The 23,654-nt window shown below is 46.8% G+C and overlaps 2 protein-coding genes across 2 annotated transcripts; one reads left to right on the top strand and one right to left on the bottom strand.

The window, feature by feature from the left end:
- Positions 1–1,807: 1,807 nt before the first annotated feature.
- On the bottom strand, positions 1,808–11,367 carry LOC143516584 (uncharacterized). The gene is made up of 9 exons (XM_077008283.1): positions 10,993–11,367; positions 10,523–10,675; positions 10,283–10,388; positions 9,809–9,932; positions 5,076–7,244; positions 4,786–4,948; positions 4,534–4,696; positions 3,686–3,818; positions 1,808–3,572 (listed from the first exon to the last, which is right to left on the bottom strand). The coding sequence occupies exons 1-9, from the start codon at positions 11,061–11,063 to the stop codon at positions 3,400–3,402; spliced, it is 3,255 nt and encodes a 1,084-aa protein (XP_076864398.1). The 5' UTR covers positions 11,064–11,367; the 3' UTR covers positions 1,808–3,399.
- A 287-nt stretch (positions 11,368–11,654) lies between these two features.
- On the top strand, positions 11,655–17,303 carry psmd3 (proteasome 26S subunit, non-ATPase 3). Its single transcript, XM_077008282.1, has 12 exons — positions 11,655–11,972; positions 12,799–12,989; positions 13,143–13,280; positions 13,448–13,584; positions 13,692–13,882; positions 14,019–14,122; positions 14,474–14,588; positions 14,748–14,867; positions 15,084–15,187; positions 15,404–15,559; positions 15,839–15,889; positions 16,872–17,303. Exons 1-12 carry the CDS (start codon positions 11,813–11,815, stop codon positions 16,947–16,949), a joined length of 1,545 nt encoding a protein of 514 aa, XP_076864397.1. The 5' UTR covers positions 11,655–11,812; the 3' UTR covers positions 16,950–17,303.
- The last annotated feature ends 6,351 nt before the right edge of the window (positions 17,304–23,654 follow it).

Genomic DNA, 23,654 nt, shown 5'->3' with positions numbered 1-23,654 from the left:
ACGTTTTGGGCCCTGGCATTCATGATGATGTTACACTGACTCGTAGACATTTTGACATTCTTTTTTTTTTTTTTTTTTTTTGGCCCACCTCCACCCCCCCATCTTTGGAGGACAACTTTGTTTTTATGTACAGATTTAAATGGCAATTATAACAATTCTGTATAATATATAGTGTAGTGATAACAATATATAGTGATAACAATATGCAAAGTGATAATTATTGGGGTTAGGTGGACCAAGAAAAGAGGGGGAGAGAAATAATAAAAAGGGAAAAGACAGAGGTAGGAGAAGAAAGGAGAAGAAAAAGAAAAGAAGAAAAAATAATAATAATAATAATAGAATAATAATAATAATAATAATATTAATAAAATAAAACACCAGCTCAAATGACCACTGCAAAGAAGTACAGAAAGTAAACCAAATACATATAGTGCAGATGAGTGCGATGTATGGGTGTGTGTGAGTGTGTGTTTATGTGCAACCTAGAAGTGCAACATAGGATAGATGTATGGAATGTACTTACCAGCAAGGGTGGGTAGCTGCGACAGCATTCCCCCAGAGGCCAGAGGCGGGTGGAGAGAGACCCGGGAATCCCACCCGCCCACGGCCCCCCACAGAGCGGTGGAGTACCAGAGCCGCACTTCCCAGAAACCCTCACCCGCCCGCCCCCGCAGGCGGGAGAGAGAGACCCCGGACAGCGCCCCACCAGTCAAGGAGCGCAGGTCCAGGGGAACCAGAGGGAACAGAGCGCCTCCCCCCCAGGATGCCCCCCCCCCCCCCCCCAGGGGCCAGCGGCAAAACCACGGCGCCACGCGCCCGGAAAGCCACCCACCACCCGGCAGGGCCCACCTCCCGCCGAGGAGCACCCGGCCGCCCCATTCCACCACCGCCCAGGGGAGCGGGCCAACCGCCCCTACGCCGGGGGGCCAAGCCGGACTCCGGAGCCCCAAGGCGCCCCCCCTCTGGAGTGGTGCAGTAGACTCAGGGGAGTGTCCATGAGTGAACCGGGTACGACCAGCCCCGACCCAGAACCAGCTGTCCTCACCCACATAACCAAACCCACCCTACATTCGCCCCTATACACCCCCACCATGTACACACCCACCCACACACACATACACTCAAATTCACCCTCACACCTCCAAACCTGGCCATATGTCCCCTCCCTCCAACACGCACTCATTCATCCACCCATTCAGAAACAAGAAGAAAACAAGGACAGAGACACACACTTATCCAGACTAGCACACCCTCTGCGGCAGGGGCAAATGGCTGGACCAGCAAGGACCGGTAGCGGTCCTAGGAAGCCACCAGCCCAGTCCCGTGCCAGCAACCCCCCCCCCCCCCCCCCCCCCCCCGCCCCGGCAGGGAGCAGGAAGTGGGTGAAGGAAGGCCTTCCCACCCCTCCACCCCCAGTGTTGTGTGTAGGTGTTGGTGTATATGCATGTGTGGTAGTGTGTGATACTATGGTGCAGTTAAAATTGAGGGGACAGGTGCTAGGACATTTTGACATTCTTAACCAGTGGGGCAGCCCAAGTAAACCACTTTATGGCAACTGTATAGGAATGTACCATATCTGCTAGTGGTGGAGTCACAGCAGAGGCTGAAGGCTACACCAGTCTCCTGCAGTTCTGAGTGTGATCCACTCACAGAAATACATTATCCCAGTGTGTGAAATATAAAATTTGATTGCATTACAGTGAAGGCACCATAACAACGCCTATCTAGCCAGGTCCACTGATCACTCTTTATTTATTTACATTTTTTGAGAACCAATATGCCGGTTTTCTTTTTAATCTAGATTTATTTATTTCTGTTTGACACAACACACCTGTACATGAATGTGTATATGTATAGATGTAAAGACCACAGAGGGATGATGTCAAGCCCACAGAGATGATGTAAAATCCAGAGATGATGTAAAGACCACAGAGATGATGTAAAATCCAGAGAGATGACGTAAGACCACAGAGTAGCAACAGCACAGCATTTACAACACTGTTCAGAAGACCATCACTACCGTCATTACTACAGAGATGACGACACTACACAGGCAAGATTAATATACCAATATTTAAGAATATGACAGAAAAGAGGCTACATCGTATACACGAGTAAAGAAAGTTAAAGACAATTGTTTCTTTTTACATGAATGTCCAGGCACTTTTTCACAATTGTGTAACAAACTAAAAACTATTAGAAATTCAAAAATAGAAAAGGATGAACTTCTGTAATCTTCTAGCTAACATTTAGAAAAATAGAAAATGTCTTCCATAAAGAGGCTCACATGCAGAAATATTCCCATCTCTAACTAAAATGGACACACACTGTGTCTATACAGCAGGTCGTTATAGGGGGTCACTGTATTATTTACACTCAGTAGGACACTGAAGAGTCCTTGTCCTATGTTGCTCTGCACTGCCATCTTTGTTTAACCTGGTTTCAGTGCACTTTAATCAACACAGGTGACTCAACACATCAGCTCATTATTACAAAACAGCTCATTAACACAGTCGACAGCACAACGGTTCACAACACACAACACATCAGCTCATTAACAGTCCACAACACAACAGTTCATAACACACACCACCACATCGGCTCACTGAGCCCTTTATGGTTGTGAGAGGAGAGAAGACCAGCACGTGCAGAGAAGAAACTCTTCATGATCTGCATAATCATTCAGTCAACATACAACACTGATATTCTTCCATCTACCAATCCAATGCAGGAAATGTACATTTACATTTGAAGAATTCACATTTTGTGCATTTATGTGTATTTTACACAACAGCAGTACAGGAGCATCAGTTCAACCCATTCCAAGCCAGTTTTGATTTCAAACACAATTTAATACAAACTCATACACATTGTCTGTTTTTGTGAAGGTTAGAAGTGTAGATGATGCTGACCAGGTTTTGTGTTTTAGATAAAAAAAAAAACTGTTGAAATGCAATTTTACCAGAACCCAAATACATATTTTTCTTGTTTTTTTCTTCTTCTTGTGATTTGTGTGATTTTCCCTAGATACTACACATTAAAAACAAAACCCAAACTACAATGATCTTTACTGACTCCCAGTAGTGCTTTTAATTAAGCTTGTGCCCCAGACTGCACCATCCACTGTGTATTAATCATGATGACAATGCAGACATTTTGTGAGTATCAACAAAAAAACCCCAGTGATGTAAAGCATTCCATCCAGGAGCAGGTCTGGTCCAGCAGGTCTGGTCCAGCATAACCCAGCAGTACATGATGTCAGAGCTCCAGAACGGCGCCGTAATGCTCCACGCGCATTTACACTTCCCACTGCAGACATGCACCCCCTGTGACAAACTCACGTCCTTCAGTGTCTTCACCCACGTGACGTGTGGGGACTCGGCCCCTGCGGACCGGGACTCACCGCGCCGGTCTGATGTCGGCCGGCCGGAGCTGCCGCTCGCCCTCGGCCAGGAAGATCTGCATGGCTCTGTAGAGTAGGTGCACGCCCAGCTCCCGCTTCCTCCTCACCGGCCACGTGGAGACCACCCCATAATAGTCCCCTCGCTTCTGATTGGTCAGCATCTTTAGGCCTATCGGGAGATAAGCGGTGAGATGGGCGTCGTGGTGAAAACACCCAACACGAACGTTCAAAGCTCTCAGTCGTTCACACGAAGTTCGGGTGGAGCGGGCGAAGTGCGTGTACCGATGGCGTCCACCATGCAGGCCTCGCGTGTGTACGCCTCCACCGGGATGACGTTCTGGAAGCAGTGCAGGGAGACCACACCCAGGCCGCAGGTCCATACCTGCAGAATGTGCTGCACCTTCGAGCAGAGTTTCTAAAGGAGAGGAACACCGCTGCAGTTACACCACCTGGTAGGTGTTGGAGACCGATCCCTAACGTGTAGGTGCAGCTGGAGGTTTTTGTTCTAGCCAAGCAACCAATACAGCTAATCAACTGTTTGCTTAAACAAGTGTAATCAGATGATGCCCCTGCTCAGATGGAATGAAAATGTGCAGCTCCTCCATGGACAAAACCAGCCAGAATGGCTGCCTGGTCTTATGGGATTATTAGGGGTCTACCAACATACAATATAAACAGTCAACACAAATGAGGTCTTCTACTTTTCCAAAAAGAGGTTTGTCAACATCCACCAAGCGAGAACAAGGCCAGTTTGTTGAAAACCTCCTGTGCTGGAAAAAGCAGTACAAAAATAGTATACAGTGAGTTTCCGCTTAACAACGGGTCTGGTTAACGACGGACCGGAGTTACGACCGACTTTTTTTATTTTGCGCATATTGTGTACGATAAGCTGAAGCAGCGCAGCCTCCACCGCAGTCCATCTCGGTAACGCGATCGCTCTTTCTCACGCTGTACACACGAGAACATTGTTAGTTTTTTTCTATACTGTATTTACGATCAAAGCGTATCTAAATCTAGGGTCACACTTAACAACGAAAACTGCTTTACGGCAGACTTTTCAGTCTCTAACCCTGTCGATTAGCAGGGACTCACTGTATTAATGTGCTGAAAAAAATCAATTTCTCTCAGACCTTAGATGTCTTGTCTCCTTTGAAATATTCCAGGGCTTCATACAGGTGGCTGTATGGTCTGGACCGTTTGCCTTTCCCAACGTAGAAGATGGCGCTGACAAACGTCTGGAAGCACTCGGCGGTGGTCATGCACTGACTGCGGTACGGAAGGTTCCTCGTCACTCTAGCAAGAAGAGCATGATGAGACCTTGATTTGTTCATCCTCCCTGAGCAACATTTAAATCTCACCCTCCCCTTGAGGCGGGACGTTACCTGGGATCGAGAAGCAAGTAGTTAAAGCTGGACTTGATGATGCCTTCACGCCAGTGCTTCTTGTGATCAGGTTGATCAAACTGCTCACACAGTAAGTACTCGTCCGCCTTGCAATCAGGCAGACGAAACGTGCAGAGTGCTTTACTGAGCTCTGCGCTATAACCTGCAGCTCGTCAGGGGGGGAGGAGAAACACATTCAGTAAAGAAAATAAACAAACCAAAGAGAAGTAAGCAAAGTGTATCAAAAGCACATAAATATCAATTTAATCTGCAGGTAGCTGATAACATACCGGGGAATGCGGGTGAGCTGTTCTGGGCTGGCTGTTGGGAGACGGACTTCTTCTGCAGGGATCTTAACTTCTGGATGTACAGAGGACGCGTGCGTCTGCCGATGGGCCCTGGTTCCTCTCCCAGCTCCACAAGCCTGCGTCTGAGCTCCTGGTCCGTCAGGCCTCTGGTGTCCGCGGCGTCCTCCCCACCGGGACTATGGTTCTCCTTGCCTTTCTCTGGGCTGGAGATGGCCGACTTCACAGAGCGCCAGTCGTAGAGCACGGTGTCGTCGCTGGTGGAGGTGAGGACGCTGGAGCTCAGGGACGCGTTGGAGGTGGGCGGGACGTGCGTCTCGATCAGCTCGTGCCCTTCTTCTGTGTCGGTGTAGAGGTACTCCACGGGTTCGTCCGTGTCCGTGATGATGGGGCGTCCTCCAGGGGTGTAGGAAAGATCTGCCAGCGTCTGGGGTGGCGAATGGCTGAAGAACCTGCTCATGCTGTACCTGGGTGTACAGCCTGAGGAAGGTGTGTTGAAGGGGTTACCTGGTGGCCCCGAGCTCTCGGAGCTGCAGCTGGAGGTCGATTCCAGGCTTGACTGGCACGGATAAGACTCTTCCTGTGAGTCCAGGCCACAATCATCTCCTTTCAAAGCAGAAGAGCTTCTGTGCAATATCTGTGTTGCTGTGCGATGCTCAGTTTTGTTTTTTAGCACAGGACTTTCACTTGAGGTGGACCTATCTGAGGTGAAAAATGGCTTGTCATCATGAAAATCTGAAGATGTTTCTATGGTTTCTGTAAAACTGTTACTGCCACTTTCTAAGCTCTTGTCAACAGCGCTTCTAGATATGATCAACGTGTCCGCCATGCTCCTGGAGACGATCAGCGTATCCGCTTGGCTTCCGCGGTCATCTGAGCTCTGGCTTGAAGACACCCGCAGACGTTCCATGCAGGAGCCGAGGTCCCCCATGCTGCTTTCATCACGCGACGGTCTGGAGCAGGCATCTGCGTCGTCTGCGCCGTGCGGTGATTTTGCAATTTGGCGCCGCACCCGGCTCGGTGTGGGAAGCGTCTGTTCAAACAGAGACGAGGTGCACGAGGAACTGCTGAGTCTCTGGGAGCAGCGGCTGAGTCTCGAGTGAGTCCTGCCAGTCACAAAAGGACTCGGGGTGAAGCGAGCCTCGACCAGGGCTTCCTCGGCCTCCAGAACGCAGTTGGGCATGAGGCTAACGCAAGGCTCACCGTTAGTCTTGGGCTCATCTGTCTTCCCGCTACTTCTGTCGGTGGCTGATTCGACGCTTTCCGTATCAGCGCTGTTCGAGTCTGGACCTTCTGTGGTTGGTCCAATGATGTTGGTAATGGCTTTACTCTGATCTTGGTCGCATCCATTTCTACAAGGCGTTCCTTCGTCTTTCTCCAAGGGTGAGAAGTTTCCGGTAGTCACTGGGGCTTCAACTGCACTCTTGTATGTCTCACTGTCACAGCTACTATACTGACTGGACCCACTGCCACTGCTGACGCTTTTCTGTTTCTGCTCATCAACTTTATCAGCAAACACAACATCTTCCTCCTCACCCATCGCTCCCAGTCCAATTACAGTCTTCTCAGTTTCATCATCAGACACGGCCTCTCGGCAAAACACGAATACGTCGTCCGGGGAGGTGACATCAATGCCGTGTTTTGGCAGCACTGCTGCCATGCGCTCAGAGTCTAGGAAATCAGGGTACTGGGAGAAATCAACCGTCGTATCCCAGGAATCGTGACTCCCAGCTGGGATGTTCAGTGGGGAAGATGGAAAATACTCATTGAAATCCCTGAAGGATACACTCTTACGGCTCAGGGGTATTAAAGGGGCAGACTGGACCAAACGTGGGCCGGCCTCCCCAACTCTGCACATGGACAGCACTTCCGGACTCTTTTTGCTGTCCACGACTGACAGGCGGGTGCTGGAGAGAACAGGTGGTGCCGTGTCATCCGCTTCACCTCCATGGAACACTTCACTGTCGCGCACACAAGACACCTCAGAAAACCAGGAGTCATGGGGGCGAATGGCCCACCCGGGTCTGCTGGGGATCTCGGACGTCCGGAATAAAGACGAGCGCCGTGTGCTGCTCAGAATGTCCTCCCCGAAGTCACTGAGCAGGGAGGCTGACCCCACGCTCCCATCGCTCGGACAGCAGCCCGAGTACAGCGCTAGAAAACAGCCAAGTGTTAACAACGCATGTGCAAAAACAGACAAACGTATAGCTCTATTAGGGGTGGAAATCATTTACTATCTCACGATTCGATTCGCTTCCGATTTTGGGGGCCACGATTAGATTCAAAATCGATTTTCGATAAAAAAATGATTTGATTTATAAAAATTTCTGCTTTTCTTTTTGGGAAGGGTTTTATTTTGCTGCAGCGTTTTTGCCTGCTGCCAGTTACTTCCCCTTTGGTTTCGGTTTCGCGTTGCATTTATCCGCGCTGTTTTTTAGTTCCTGTTGTGATTTTGTTTCTTTCTCCCGTCTCTCTACAGTTGAGTGTTATTTTTTACATGTTGTATTTTCCGCGTTGTTTTTTTGTTTCTATTTACTCCGTGCCCTCACGGTTTTGGTTTCTATCCTTCTGCGCGTTGAGTCTTCCGTGTTTGTTGAAGGTCCACCCTTTTCTATATTATTTCACGCGCCTTTACACAAGCCTTGCACACGAGCTTCATTGTGTCAAGTTCGGTCTTCCCTGGCATTCGGTAAAAACCAAAATGAACCCATATTTTTGCATTAAACGAAGACGGGACTGGTTGAATATCTCTTTCCTCCATTTGTTTTGAAACTTTTCCGCGCATGCGTGTGTCCCAGAACCTGCTGCGTAAAGTCTCACGTAATTTTCTAATTACGCAACGCGAGACTTCACCACGACTTAGAATCGCTTTTGGGGCATTTAAAATCGATTCTGAATCATAGCAAATGAGAATCGATTTTTGATATGTGAATCAATTTTTTGGCACAGCTCTAATCTTTATACACACATATGCAGTGAGCAGTCGGTTCTTGAAGTTGATTGGTGTGATGATGAATTGGGTGAGTGTAAGGATCTGAGTGACTGGGACAAGAGTCAAATTGTAATGGCTAGATGATGGAGTCAGAGCAACTCCTCTGCCGCCCAAGGCGGTCCAGTCCCATAGGAGAGCTACAGTAGCACAAACTGTTGAACGTCTGATGCTGGATATGACTGAAAGGTGTCAAAATGGATCTCAGCTTGCTGCATGGGGGTCAACATAGCCGCAGTCCTGTCGGAACACCCGTGTTGGCCCCTGCGCACTGTCGAAAGCATCCACAAGGGACACATGAGTTTCAGAACAGAACCGCAGAATAATGGAAGAATGCAGCCCGATGAATCCCATTTTCTTTAACGTTATGTGAGGTGTCTGGGTCTGGGTCACTTAGCTGGGAAAAAGATGGCACTTGGGTGCTCTATGGGAAGGCAAGCTAGTGCAGAAAATTGCCAAGCAATGTGATGCTGTAGGTCAGTGGTTCCCAAAGTGGGGGGCACGCCCCCTAGGTGGGGCGCGAAGCTATTGCAGGGGGGGCGCGGAGCTTGGAAGTAAAACATGTGCACATGTGTCAATATTAGGGATGCACCGATTCCGATATTAATATCTGAAAAAATTCTAGATCGGGTATCGGGGACAATGTGACCGATCCATAAAAACAGATCTATTCAGTCTAAATCTATGCTTGTATTGCTTGCTTTTCGGAGTTAGTTCAACCTTAATACTCGCGCTGGTGGTATTCCACTTAGTCCGTTTATTTGCTGGTTGACCGAAATAAACCTGGGCTCCAGCAATACTTCACTGTTCATACATGAACTGGTGAGTTGTCCAAAGCTCATTGAATGCGTTACTTACAGAAATAAATTAAAGATCAGTGGTCTGACTCGGTCTACGGCAGAAAGCTAAAAAAACAATATTCCATACGCGCGCTCAACTCGCTCCCTTAAAGAGACAGTACACATATTTCTGGCCGTTACATGCTTTGTGCTCTGCGTGATGTCTGCGCTTGCAAACTAGCCGCATATGTATTGCTGTTTCTCTTATTTCATCTCCTTATTTATTTTCAATTATATTTAGAATTCTTGAACCATTTAAAATGTTTCTTGCAAAAGGTTTCTTCTTATTTCTTTCATGTTTGACCAAAGTTGTGAACCTATTGTTTTTGTAAGTTTTCAACACATCCCTAGTCAATGGGGGGGGGGGGGGGGTGTAGGGGGGGGGGGGGGGCGCAAAAATATTCTCATCTACTAAAGGGGGGCACTGCAGAAAAAGTTTAGGAACCACTGCTGTAGGTAATGTTCTGCTGGGAAACCTTGGGCCCTGGCATTCATGCATATGCTACTTTGTACAAAGTAAACATTTGTGCTTCCTACAACACAATTTCACTAATGGCAATGGGCACACTGCCACACCACAAAAAAATTGTCAGGCATGGTTTGAGGAACATGATATTGAGGAAGAGTTCAAGGTGCTGACTTGTACTCCATAATCACACAATTGAGCCCATCGGTGGAATGTGCTGGAAAAATGAGTGTAATTCAAGGAGCTTACGACATACAGGAGATAAAGGACCTGGTGCTAAAGACATGGTGACAAACACCACAGGACACCATCAGAGGCCTTGTGGAGTCCATAGATGGGTCAGGTGGGTTTTGGTGGCATGAGGGGGACCTACACAATATTAGCTAGGTGACTTTAATGTTAAGACAGTGTGAAATTTTCTTACAGTACTGGAATTTTGGAAGGTCTTGGCATTGGGCTGGCGGGGCGCGAGACTCGTAGTCCTGAAGAATGCTCGCACATCTGCTGTTTTCTTCTTGTTCTGCCAGGTCAGCAGGTTTGTTCCCATCCTGAAAACAGCATGGCAGAAAGTTCAACCCATCTATGTACAGATGCAATCTATATGAATGTAGTGGCATTTGTAGCATCTTTTGCTGGTTTTGACAAGGAATCACTTAAATCACTCATTTAGGATTTTTAAGAAACGAGAGCATACATAGTTTAGATTTTCACAGTGCAATATGATTATTAGACATTTATTACGAGTCATTTTATTCTAATTAAAAATTATGTCCCAATATTAAATCTTTGGCTGACATAGTTTTTAAACAAAATAAACTTTTACAAATGTTCAAGAAGGGTCTAAATATATTTTTAGCGTGAAAGCATCGTGGTAAGCGGAGTAAACTGAATATCTTACTTGGTCTTTTAAACTTGGGTTTCCACCATTTTTCAGAAGTAATTTCAGGTTCTGATAACAACCCCATGATGCAGCAATATGTACTGGCGTTAGACCCTCATCAGACCTAAAACAAACCAACCAACAAATCCTTCAACATTAAAGGTCTTATAAACACTCTTAATTGCTACTTGGGGGGTGTAATTTCAATATGTATAATAATACATTTGTATGACTTAAAGAGTATTCTGGGCCACACACCTGAGGTTCGGGTCAGCGCCGTGTTGTAAGATGAGTCTCAGGCATCGAAGTCCTTTTTCTGACTCTTTACCTGCAGCCAGGTGCACAGCTGCCAGACCGTGGCTAAGGACCACGTTAGGACTTACACCCTGTATGAGCAACACCTCCACACTCCTGTTGGACACAGTACAGAATGAGTGATGTTGTTTTCCAAACAGGTGCAAACAGCTAGGGATGCAACACTAGATCTATTCAACGTCAAGACTATTAGAAATGCCATTAGAGTATATTTAAGTCTGAAAAGCAAGACTAATGAACTTCTTCAGCTGAAATCAAGCACGTGGAACAGCTTTTCTATCAGGCACAGCACTGTTTCGTGCTGTCACACACTCTCCCCGTGTTACATGATCTGCAACAGCCATTTATTAGTGAGTGTTGTGAATGTAGCTGTGCCAGAGGTACAGAAAATGAATATTTTGGACTGACATTACCTGGCGTTTGCATTGTTTACTGCTGCGTACAGTAGTGAGGCCAACTCTGGATCATTCCTTTGCGCGGACATGTTTTCCGAGCATATGTGAGGCCCGTCGCTTCGATTTTGCGATTTCACTTGATGTTCAGCATGAAGCTAACCAGCTAGCTGCTAGCAGGAATATGTATCTGCACAGTCGAACCGCAGCCTGCCATCAAATATGAATGTCAAATTTTATGCTAACGTTATACACAGTTCACAATAGTTTCGCAGCCGGTTCGCTGCATATAAACATTAAAGAAATGTGGCGGTTTGACAGTTTATCAGTATAACTGGAAAATGCGGGGTTTTCTTTTGTCGATTAAATTTCCCTCCATTGCCGTGTTTGCTGTTACTTCGGCGACGTAACTTCTACCAGTGAACGTACAGCGCCACCTGGTGTTTTGGAGTATAGCAAACGGGCTCAGGGCCTTTTTGACCTACTGTTAAGTGTCATATATTTCTGACATCCAGTTTTAAATTATTGAAATGATTTTTTTAAACCTTCTGTATGTGTAAAACATGCAGCTACTGTACATGAAAGGCGAACGTGTCATCATGTTCTCGATAATCTACTGACATTTCCTGTTTGGTTTGGATTCCATCGTTTATTTCTGTCTAAATCCCACAATTCTTTGCGCTCCTCAATAGTTGCCAGTCATTCTGCGTTTCATCGGTTCGCTGTAGCCAGAAGCTCGCTGGCTAACGGAGCGCTGTTGGTATATGTGGTGTGGCATTAAGGCCTTGTTATCGTCCTCCATTTACTTTTAGAACATAATATATTTAAAACTACCGACAGTATGAAAGAACTGACATCAAAAAGACGCGAAAAGGCGAAGGACTCGAAAGGCGATAAGCAGAAGGAGTCGGGGCCCGAGTCCCAGGATGTGGAGATGGCGGAGGAGGAGGCGAGCGCGCTGGAGAAGCCCCCGAAGGAGCAGGACTCGCTCACCCTGGAAGGTTCGCACTTCTCCCCGTGTGGAGGTGTCGTTAGTGACCCTGGCAAACCGTTGTCCACGTTAACCTCCATCTTACGAACGGCCGCCCCAGCTGGTAGCACTGCTAGCTTGGTTAGTGTCTGACATTAGCCGACTAGCTAGTTAGTCATTATATTTAGTCAGCTTTGTCGCAAGCTATACTGTCTAGATAGATATTTTAGCTAAACTAGCTAACTGGGCAACGCCAGCTAATGTCAGGATTGGATTATTGGGTAATTCTTTAACAAACTCAAGAAAATTATCAACAACAGCACATTTATGACACTAAATATATTGAACGTAAATATGAACCCCATCCCCAGTTCATATATTTTTCGTTCTACCTCCCTTAAGTGCGTTAGACATGGCATGATTACTCACATTATGTGCTTTAGAAAGAGATATCTAACAATATAAATACTTAAGTGCCTTAGAAGCCCCTGTTGTCGTTTATTACTGTGTTTCAAACCGTGGTTATTAGCCATTGCAAGAGGGTCCATGTTAAAATGTCATGTCACTAAAATGCAGGATGACTGCTACAGTTAAACTTAATCAGATAAACACAAATAATTTGCCGGTTGATGGTGGAAAAAAGAAAGATAGAACCGTTAGTACATGCCAGTCAACAAATTAATATCAGTTCATCCATAGATGACAGTTGTGTGTGGATGTGGCCTTGCAGTGTGTGTAGTTCATAAAGCATTGAGATTCATAATAAGGAAGTCTGGTCAGTTTCATGGTAGGGCCCGCTGGCAGTGTGCAGTAAAAGCTAAAGGAGCAGGTGGTAAATCCACTCCTTCGTTCGGCAGACATCAAGGAGCATGTGAAGCAGATCGAGAAGGCCGTGGCTGGTAAGGAGCCGCGCTTCGTGCTGCGGGCCCTGCGTGCTCTACCCTCCACCAGCCGGCGCCTCAACCCCAACGTGCTCCACAAAGCCGTCTCCGGCTTCTACACCTCCAACGCCGCGGGCAAGGAGTTCCTGCTCGGCTTCCTGGAGGAGGTACGCGGAGAGCTCCGGGCCCCGTTCACGCGCAGACCCAGCGCTGCTCGGGAACGGCTCCGTATTGGTACACACGATGCTTTCGGTCTTTTCTGAAAATGTTTTAAATGTAATTTGTGTGCTTTCTGTCTCCTGAACCTCTCTGTCCCTCAGCCCATGGACACGGAGGGGGACGTGCTCTTCCGACCTCGCACGGGTAAGGCTGCCGCCACTCCTCTCATCCCTGAGGTGGAGGCGTACCTGCAGCTGCTGGTAGTGATCTACCTCACCAACAAACAGCGCTACCCCGAGGTGAGGGCACCGCGCACTGCTGGCTCAGAATCGCTCAGGCCGCTACTTCAGTGACGATCATCTCTGTGGATAGCTAGTCAGGCCGAATTAATGCAAACCTTGAAAGTGTTCCAGGCTCCACCACGCTCTGCGGTCAGAACTCCGTCTGCTCTCCTCCACCCTCTCAGGCTCAGAAGGTGTCCGACGACCTGCTGCAGAAGATCAGCTCTCAGAACCGCCGGGCTCTGGACCTGCTGGCCGCCAAGTGCTACTACTACCACTGCCGCGTGTACGAGTTCCTCAACAAGCTGGACGCCGTGCGCAGGTGCCTGCCCTCGTATTTGTATCTATGGATGTGAATGGAGCACGTGCGTGAGAGTCGAGCCTGAGCTGAGAACCAGAGCTGTATTAACGCCTCTTGGCCTCCCGTAGTTTTCTGCACACGCGTCTGAGGACGGCCACGTTGCGGCACGACTCGGACGGCCAGGCCACCCTGCTCAACCTGCTGCTGCGTAACTACCTGCAGTACAACCTCTACGACCAGGCGGAGAAGCTGGTGTCCAAGTCGGTCTTCCCAGAGCTGGCCAACAACAACGAGTGGGCGCGCTACCTCTACTACACCGGTGGGTCTGGGAGGCGGTGCTGGGGGGTGCGGGGCTTGGGTGTGTGCACGTTGAGGGTGGACGGCGTCTGAAGGTTTAAGGCCGTGGTCAGCTGGGGAAGATAATGAGGTGACGTGGTATTCACCTGTGTGTGCAGGGAGGATTAAGGCCATTCAGCTGGAGTACTCTGAGGCCAGGAGGACCCTGACCAACGCGCTACGCAAAGCCCCGCAGCACACAGCGGTGGGCTTCAAGCAGACGGTGAGTGGGGTGAAGCGGCTCTGCTCTCATCCCTCACACACTCCTGCACTCATGTCACCCAGCTCGTAACTGGGCTCAAAATACATGGGACGGGGACAACATTAAAGGGACAGTATAAAGCAGGGGTAAAAAAAAAAAAGGGGGGGGGGGGTTAATCAGGAATGTGATTGGGTCCGGACAGGACGTCGTTCGGGTCCGGATCCGGACCACGGTCCGCCATTTGGTGATACCTGGTATAAAGGGACAGTTAACGGGGCTGATTTTATAGATCCTTCATTCTTCATGTGTTTTTCCATTTCTCTCCATCTCCCTACACTCCTTTATTAATCCTTCTCTCCCTCCCTCTCTCAGGTACACAAGCTGCTGATCGTGGTGGAGTTGTTGCTGGGGGAGATTCCTGACCGGCTGCAGTTCCGTCAGCCCTCTCTGAAGAGATCCCTCATGCCCTACTTCCTGCTCACTCAGGGTAACTCCCCCACCTCACCCGTCAGCAGGACACACGGGCGGGGCTTTCGTGCCGGATGCCTGAAGCAAGCGGGGGGAAATGTGTTTTAAGTGTTTTTTTAATTGATCAGTGTCATCAATCGTGTCCGAGAGCTGCTGTCATAACTGTTTGCATGTTCAGCGGTGAGGACTGGCAACCTGGCCAAGTTTAACCAGGCCCTGGAGCAGTTTGGAGAGAAGTTCCAGACTGACGGCACGTACACGCTGATCATTCGCCTGCGTCACAACGTCATCAAAACAGGTGAGGTGTCTTCACGGGGGCTTCGTAATCCATACCTTAGAATTAAAGATGCTGGAATTTATTTTGTTGGATAAATGTACTGAACCCCTCTTCCTTTTAAATCCATTTTTAAAATCAATTTTTTATTGCTTAGTATAGAAGTTGATGTATGTTAATGAAGCTCCTACTGTATGAATTGAAACACTCAGACTGTGTGTGAATGTGCTACCCATCCAGGTGTGAGAATGATCAGCCTGTCCTACTCACGCATCTCTCTGGCTGACATCGCCCAGAAATTACAGCTGGACAGCCCTGAGGATGCGGAGTTTATTGTGGCCAAGGTAGGACGGACCCCTCCCCCACACCTGTGCATTTTCTGAAATTACACCCATCCCATTGGCAGACAGCACCCCTGTCCTGCACGCACAAACATCTGGGCAAGTTTCTTTACAGAACAACATGCAGAATTGGATAGAGGATCCAGAAACGGGCACCCGGAAACGGTAATGATCAGATCGAGTAGGCCACCGTGTTTTTGTCCTTTCCTGAACATCCAGGCCATCCGCGACGGGGTGATCGAGGCCAGTATAAACCACGAGAAGGGTTACGTCCAGTCCAAGGAGACCATGGACATCTACGGCACGCGAGAGCCTCAGCTGGCGTTCCACCAGCGCATCTCCTTCTGTTTGGACATCCACAACATGTCTGTCAAGGTGAACGAACGCTCCACCTCCGTCTGCTGTTTCTCTGTAGGGACACATAGGGGTTTTTTCGGTTACAGTTATGACGGTGCTCGTAATAGTGATGTGATGTATGGAGGAAGAAATGCACAGCTGTAAGTGACCAATATGAGCACGTTGCTTGATGAAGCAGGAACGAACGGATGAACGGATCGCTGTATGAACGGATCGGTTCATCCCCCACGGATGTCGATTGTTGTGAACGCAGGGAATGTGTTCTCGCCATCACTCACCATGTTGATTTCCTTTCAGGCTATGAGATTCCCGCCCAAAGCCTACAATAAGGATCTGGAGTCTGCTGAGGTAAGGAGCTAAACTCTTAATGAGACCAGAAATGTGTGAGCCATTCTGTTTTACCCATTTCTAAAATCACAAAGATTAAGTGAGCTTCAGCTCTTAACACGTTAACTTAAACACCCTGTGATAAGTCTTTGGTTTCTGAGATATTTCGCTGATGGCTTGTTGTCCTAAGAGCTGTTATGTTCAGTCAATGGCATTTCGAAACATCACATGAAAAGCAACTTTTATGGATGTTTCTCCAGAGTCAGCTTTAATAATGAGAAGGAAGTCCGTTTTAACTTTGTAGAGTCAGAATTGTTCTGTGTCCTCATCACGCACTGCACACGTTGCCGTTTTCCTTCTCTGAGTTAAGCTGTCAGTGAGGGCAGATGAGTGAAGTCAGTGTGTTACCACAGGGAAACCCTGTACTGGGCAGTATTGGGCAGTCATGGCCTGGTGGTAAGGAACTAGTCTTGTGACCGGAGGGTCGTGGGTTCGATTCCCAGACCTGAGGCCATGACTGAGGTGCCCCTGAGCAAGGCCCTTTACCCTCAATTGCTCACTTGTATAAAAATGTAAGTCGCTCTGGATAAGGGTGTCTGCCAAATGCCATAAATGTAATGTAAATGTAAATGTACTGAGCGGTGGACTCTAGCTACAACCGACGAGTCGTGGTCCTGAGAGACTTGTCTTGTTGCCAGGACAAGAGTTTAGTCCATGACAGTCACACAGCTGCACGTGCCTTGGAGACTCGTGACAACTTAATTGGCTGTGGATTAGAATGATTGTTAGCCTATCAAAAAAGAGGAAGGGTGAGGTTGGGGCGGGTGCTCCACAGAATGAGGAAACGGCTTCAGCTACAGCTCCAGGTATTGCAAGACTGATTAATCACGCAGTAGGTGCTAGTGAACTACCACTCATTCAGCACCTGTGGGAGTGGCCGAGAGGAAGTGGTAATTTCCATATGTATGGAATATATGAGCATTGTGTAATGTGTGCGTTACAGGAGAGAAGGGAAAGGGAGCAGCAGGATTTGGAGTTTGCCAAAGAGATGGCAGAGGACGATGACGACAGTTTTCCGTGATGCCACAAACATCCCGCCTCCCTCCGCCAGTCCCGCCTCCCTCTGTACTCCGCTCTTTTCCTTCTTCCCGGTTTGCCCCCCGTGACGTCAGCACCTCTAAAGAAAAGGCCGAATGCCCAGCCCTCCAGCCACGCCTCCCACAGACCATCCCTGTAGCCACACCTCCCACTGCCCAGGCTCGTAGCCACACCTCCCCTCAGCCTGCTTGTAGTCGGGTCCCTGGTTGTAAAACACCCCGATCCAGACCACCTTCTGCTTTCACTCACCCAGGTGTGGGAGCCCGAGAACCATCTCCGTTTTGTTTTGGGATGGGGGGGGGGGGGTGTGAGATGATGATGATGATGATGATGATGATGATGAAACAAACCTGAAGGTAACGGACAGGGGAATTCCAGTCTGATAATATTTCCAACATAAAGTTGTAGTCTGTGTCTGCTCCACCGCTATTTAACATTTGCCCCCATGTTTTTTTCATGTTGTGGGCGGGCTGATGTAACCTGGTTGGGGGGCTGAGATATTCTTCAAGATTGAGTGACTTTTCTTGCTCTACTAGTGGTGTGTTTGTTTCACAAGAGATGATAACATGTACAAATAAAGTTTCTTTTCTATGAATGACGTTCAGTGTACGTTTTATTTTTGGTTACAAATGCTTCGGTTACAAAGGTTAATTCTGAGAGTCACTGCTGTGGTGAAGTTTTTTTTAAGGGGGGGGGGGTAAATATGAGCTTCAGGAGTGCAGTAGCGGTGCCTTTCTCCTAGTTATAGCTAGTTTTGTTTTTTCCGTTTTCTTTCAATTTTGACTTTTGTCTTAAATGGTCTCCATCTGAAGATCATAAGGCCACTGTGAGTTTATTTACAGTCCAAAAATAAAATAATACAACCCAGTACGCTCATAAAATGAAGTGTTTTGAAAATGTACCAATGGACTGCAATCTTTTGGATGGATCTCAGATGTTACTGGGATCTGTTGGAGCCACTCCCTCAATTTGGGGGTCACAGCCACTAGTGTTTCTATTACCACAGGAACCACAGTTGCCTTCACCTTCTACATTTCATCCATAAATCTACATCTGCCTTCATCTATCTCTGTCTGTGTGTTTGGGATGTTTTGGACAGGTAGTTACTACTGAATTAGGTACTATAGTAAACAATAGTATTAACAGTTTTTGTGCTCTTGAGGCAGGTCAAACATCAGCTGGTGCAAGAAGAACGTCCTCTGTTGGACCTTCTCTATGATGGATGTCCCACTTAACATCCCTGGTGATTGCCGTTCCCATGAACATGAAGGACTGCACGGCCATCACAGTTTAGTCAGAGTTGGCAGAAGTGGGGAGTTTCTTCTGAACTCCACTGTTATGAACAAGTACTGGTCCACGACTGCTCCACAGGACCAGCTGTTGAACAACCTTCTGTAAACAGACACTTCACTGAGTAATTAGACCAATGATTGTAGTGCCATTTGTAAATTTCAGTTTTTTTTGACAGAGGGGTCTGGAGGTGCAGACATTAGTCCAGAGAGGAGAGGAGTTGGGGAGCAATACCATTAGTGAGTACCAGATGATGGTTTTCCCAGCTTTACCTGCTGTTCTCTGTCCATGAGGGATCTAATGAACCCCTGCATGGGGAAAGTAGGCAGGCTGAGTTGAGTGTAAGGGTTCAGGATTCTGGCATACGTTTTCGAGGTGTTGATGGATGAGGTGAAGTCTCACGTTAACAACTGCATCATATGTTGGCTCGATATACAAAACTGCAGCAGGTCCAACAGGAAAATGGTGATTTTGGTCATTGGTTGGTCTGTAGTCATTTGATCCTATTTGCGTCATGTGGCATGGCTATTATGAATTGTGTAATGCAGGATGCTCCACTCAGCTCCAAGGATCTATTGAAGATCCATGTGAAGATGGGTACAGGTTGATCTGCACAGACCTTCAGAGAGAATGGTGAAACATCATCTAGGCCTGGAGCCCTCTAGAGTCTAGAGCACATTCCCTCTGTGGAAAGAGTTGGTGTAGCTTTAAAAATCTTTGGTGCAGGCTGAGCGGCCTGATAGTTTCCTATCATCAATATTCGTTAATTGATGACCAGCAATGTGTATTCATGCATGATTTCATTCAAATGGTAAGAAACGCTGATTTGGGACTAAAGGGGAAATTAAAGATGTTGCAGATATTTGCAGATTTGCAGTGTGCTTTGTTTATCTAGTCTTGGAACATCCCGTGATTGGTTAAGGTAGGATTTGAGTTTGATTATTTTTGCTTCAGATTCTGGTAAATTCCAGGGTTCTTGTCCTTGTTAGCTGTTGTTGGCTGTAATTACTCACTTCAGGTGTAGTTTTGCCCTGGTCCAAGGTGTGAATTAGGGGGCGGATATAGCACTTACTAAAACAGATAAATTAGAACAACTCCGCTACAGACGCAAGCGCCATCTCAGCTCTCGCATCCCTCCACTCACTACACGTCCTGGCTCTGATCTCTGAAATCTGGATCACTCCGGAGAACTCTGCAACTCCGGCTGCTCTGTCCTCTGCCATTCACTCATTCCCCACGGCGCCTTGGAAGGGGAGGTGGCACAGGTCTACTTTTATCTCCAGAGTGGCGTTTCACCCAACTCTCCTTCTCAGCTCTTTCAATATCTTCCTTTGAGTTCCATGCTATCACTCTCTCCTACCCCACTATTCTCCACATCATTGTGATTTATCACCCTCCAGGTTCCCTTGAGAACTTCATTGACGAACTCGATACCCTCCTCAGTCAATTCACCATTGAAGCAATGGTATCACTTCTTTCTTTTCTATCAAAAACTCTGGAACAAGCAACTCCATGTTCCTAATCAGTCTGGCTTCAAACTGGCACACTCAACAGAAACTGCCCTCAAAGCAGTGACTGAGAAGCTCCATGCTGCCAAGGCTAACAAGCTATCATCATTTTTAATTCTTGTAAATCTTTCTGCAGCCTTTGACACGGTGTCACGTCCAGCTCCGCCCTCCTCCCTAGTCCCGCCTAGCTTCCCTGTTTCCTTGGTTTCCCTTCTGTCTGCCATGCCCCATCCTCAGTGTTTCCAATTGTGTATCGTTTTCTGCCCTGGTTGTTGTGTATTAAGTTTCCCCTGCCCTGTCTACCCTCATTGGTCATTGTACGTGAGTCCCTCCTTGCTCTTCTTCTCTTCCGTGATTCCTAGTTGTCTCTATGCCTGTTTATGTTCTTAGTTTTGTCTCTAGTCGCTGTTGTTAGTTCATGTTTCCTCCCCTTTGCCCTACTGCTCTGCTCTGTGTTGTCTGCTTGTTATGATTAATGATAGTTTCCCTAGTTTTCAAGTTTATCTTTGGTTATGTTCTCCTGTGTCTGTTTAGTTATTCGTCCTTACAAAAGCCTGGTTGTCTTTTGTACTCCGATCTCCCTTTAGTCGTTGCTCCCCTTCTTGTTATAATTTTCCCCTTTGCGTTCTCATAGCATGTGTTGTTGTAATGTAATCCCTTTCCATAGTATTATCCTTTCATTGTGTAGTGTGATCCCTCTGCATTCTCTGTTTCAGTTTAGTGTTTTGTTGTCTTCTTTTTAATAAACACTCATTAACTTGCGTCACCCCTGCCTCTGACAAGCGTTACACACGGTCAACCACAACATACTTCTCTCTGTTCTTTCTAGCCTCCGTGTGACTGGCTCTGCATGGAAATGGTTCCAGTCATATCTAGAAGACCGTTCCTATCAGGTAACACGGAGAGGATCCACATCCAATCCATGTAAACTCTCCACTGGAGTCCCGCAAGGCTCAGTCCTAGGCCCTCTTCTCTTTATATACTCATTCCCTTGGTGACAATATTTTGTCTCGTGATTTCCTTTCGCTATGCTGATGACACCCAGCTAATTCTTTCCTTCCCTCATTCTGACATCTCATCTGTATCTCGGCATGCTTGGCAGATATTGCTTCATGGATGACTGCTCACCACTTGAAGCTCAACCCTAGCTAAACTGAGATTCTGTACATTCCAGGAACCCCAAACCCACACAATGAATTCCTTTGAGAACACCTTGTTAACACCATCAGAAACTGCTCAAAACCTGGGTGTAACGTTGGACAACCAGTTGTTCTTCTCAACACGTTTCAAAGCTGACCAGATCCTGCAGATTTCTCTTCTGCAACATATGGAGAATACGGCCCTTCCTTTCACAGGAAGCTACTCAAGTGCTTGTGCAGTCTCTAGTCATCTCAAAGCTGGACTTCTGCAACTCCCTACTTGCAGGTCTTCCTCTACGGGTCATCAGACCTCTACGACTAATTCAGAATGCTGCAGCACGACTGGTCTTCAATCATCCCAAGTTCTCACATGTGACTCCTCTGCTACGCTCTCTTCACTGGCTTCCAGTAGCTGCATGCATCCGATATAAAACCTTGATGCTTGCTTACAAAGCCAAAAACAGACTAGCCCCTCCCTACATGATGTCCATGGTCAAAAGCCATGGACAAAAATACAGCGAGCACTAAGAATTAACAGGTAAAAAAAACACTAGGTAATGACATTGATTCCTGTAGTTTAGTAGTAGTCTGACTCAAGGTTATCTTAAATTCTAGCCTATCTGTACTATTACCTAGGATGAATTCTGTGATCACACGCAAAGCACTTTGTAGGTCGCTCTGGATAAGAGCATCTGCTAAATGCCATAAAATGTCAATGTAAATGTATGTATTTATTTATTATTTATATATTTAAATCAGAGCAAAATGTTTTAGCTAAATGTGCAAATAAATATTCTGAGCTAGACTTCTTATTATTCTTCTATGGCCCCTCTATCTCCTTAATTCTCAAATACTTCAATATGCTCATGGATGTTTCCTGTCTTTTAGACCTTGGTGTATAAACTTTTAGCCCCCCCCCCCCTTAGTCCAGCTAGTAGACAGCTTTTGGACGTCAGTTCTTTGCATTTTTGAGGATTTTTCTGATCTTGATGTCAAAGTCAAATTTATTTATATAGCGCTTTTTACAACACATGTTGTCACAAAGCAGCTTTACAATCGTATGGGTCCAGATCCCTAATGAGCAAGCCAAAGGCGACAGTGGCAAGGAAAAACTCCATATGATGGTGGGGATTAGGAAGAAACCTCGGGAGGACCAAGACTCAAAAGGGAACCCATCCTCCATTGGGCGACCCATTAGCACAAGTCCGTATTTGTGGACAAAAAGTGGTTCTACAGTTATAGTTATGGTTCTTTTTCCCCTGCCTGGCAATGTCACATCTAACCCCGGCATCAATACATCCACTGGCAAGCCAGACCATCTCCTAGGTGCTTGCATGCAATCGTCTTAGATTGAAGCATACAATACAGGTTGAGTGTGTGGACATCAATTTAAACAACCATTGATTTAAACATACATAGCTCACATGCCAGTGATTAGCATGTGGTTCCGGCAGGCTAATCTATAGCAGCATAACTAAAGAGAGGGGTTCAGAGGTGACCACAGTCATGAGGGCTCACTGAGACATTGCTTTCCAGCCATCATGTGATACCATGACACAACTGGATGACAGCATCAACATCTCAGATTACCAGAAATCTCAACGTCTAGGGGCCCCTGAGCCCCACACTTTACAAGGGGAATATTAACTGAAGGCTTGATTAAATAGGTGAGTCCTAAGTCTAGATTTAAAGATTGGAATTGTGTCAGAATCTCGGATTGGAGCTGGAAGGCTATTCCATAATTGAGGGGCTTTATTGGAGAAAGCTCTGCCTCCGGCTGTAGTCTTACAAATTTTTGGAACTAGGAGAAATCCAGCATTTTTGGAGTGCAAAGGGCGAGATGGGTTGTAGTAAGCAATGAGTTTACTCAGATATTGTGGGGCAAGACCATTTAACACCTTATAGGTTAACAGAAGATTTTAAATTCAATTTGATATTTAATCAGAAGCCAGTGTAATGTCGCGAGAGTGTGACTAATATGATTGGATTTTCTAGCCTTAGTTAGGACTCTAGCTGCAACATTTTGTACAAGTTGTTGTTTATTGTTGCCATAGAGGCAATCCCCAGCCTCGTCTTGAGATCGCGGTGTGCGATTTCAAAATAAGAGTGGATAGCGCGATTGAAAAAAAAAATCATTAAAAAAACTTTTCAAAACAGCTTGCGGGCCATTAATAGATGGCTAGCAGGCCGCATGTGGCCCGCGGGCCGCTATTTGAGTATGGGGGGTTTAGAGCATCCAATTAGAAAACCATTACAGTAGTCCAATCTTGACGAGACAAAAGCATGGACCAGCTTCTTTGCATCAGCTAACGAAAGTAAATGTCTCAGCTTGGCGATATTACGTAAATGGAAAAAGGCAGTCTTAGTGACATTGCATATAGGTGTGTCAAATAAGAGATCTGAATCAATAGTGACACCTAAGCTTTTTGCAGTAGATTTAGGTGTTCCAGAAAAACCATCTAGGATGAGGGGAATATCAGCCCAATTGCTTCTAGCAGTTTTGGGCCCAAGAATCAGCACCTCAGTCTTATTGGAATTTAGTTGTAGAAAATTAGACGCCATCCAGTTTTTAATATCTTGGATGCAGTTCTCAATCTTGAGAGTAGTATTGATATCATCCAGATTGGAAAATGTATACAACTTGTGACGGTGGGCACAAGGCGAAGGACAAGGCACAGATCCAGCATCTCTTGCACACACGTGACTTTATTCACTTCACAAGTAGCGCAGACAGCGCACGAAGAACACTCA

The sequence above is a fragment of the Brachyhypopomus gauderio genome, chromosome 6, assembly GCF_052324685.1.
Source record: "Brachyhypopomus gauderio isolate BG-103 chromosome 6, BGAUD_0.2, whole genome shotgun sequence".
NCBI lineage: Eukaryota > Metazoa > Chordata > Actinopteri > Gymnotiformes > Hypopomidae > Brachyhypopomus > Brachyhypopomus gauderio.
The sequence above is the reverse complement of the archived record's forward strand: the minus strand, read 5'-3'. Positions and strand labels throughout refer to the sequence as shown.

Excerpts from the sequence above, each read along its gene's own strand:
- LOC143516584 (XM_077008283.1), bottom strand. The coding sequence starts at position 11,063 with ATGTCCGCGCAAAGGAATGATCCAGAGTTGGCCTCACTACTGTACGCA. Across the intron at positions 4,949-5,075 it reads CAGCTCACCCGCATTCCCCG|GTTATAGCGCAGAGCTCAGT; the intron begins GTATGTTATCAG and ends GACGAGCTGCAG. Across the intron at positions 3,819-4,533 it reads AAGGAGACAAGACATCTAAG|AAACTCTGCTCGAAGGTGCA; the intron begins GTCTGAGAGAAA and ends CCTCTCCTTTAG.
- psmd3 (XM_077008282.1), top strand. The coding sequence starts at position 11,813 with ATGAAAGAACTGACATCAAAAAGACGCGAAAAGGCGAAGGACTCGAAA. Across the intron at positions 11,973-12,798 it reads GGACTCGCTCACCCTGGAAG|ACATCAAGGAGCATGTGAAG; the intron begins GTTCGCACTTCT and ends TTCGTTCGGCAG. Across the intron at positions 15,188-15,403 it reads CGGAGTTTATTGTGGCCAAG|GCCATCCGCGACGGGGTGAT; the intron begins GTAGGACGGACC and ends CTGAACATCCAG.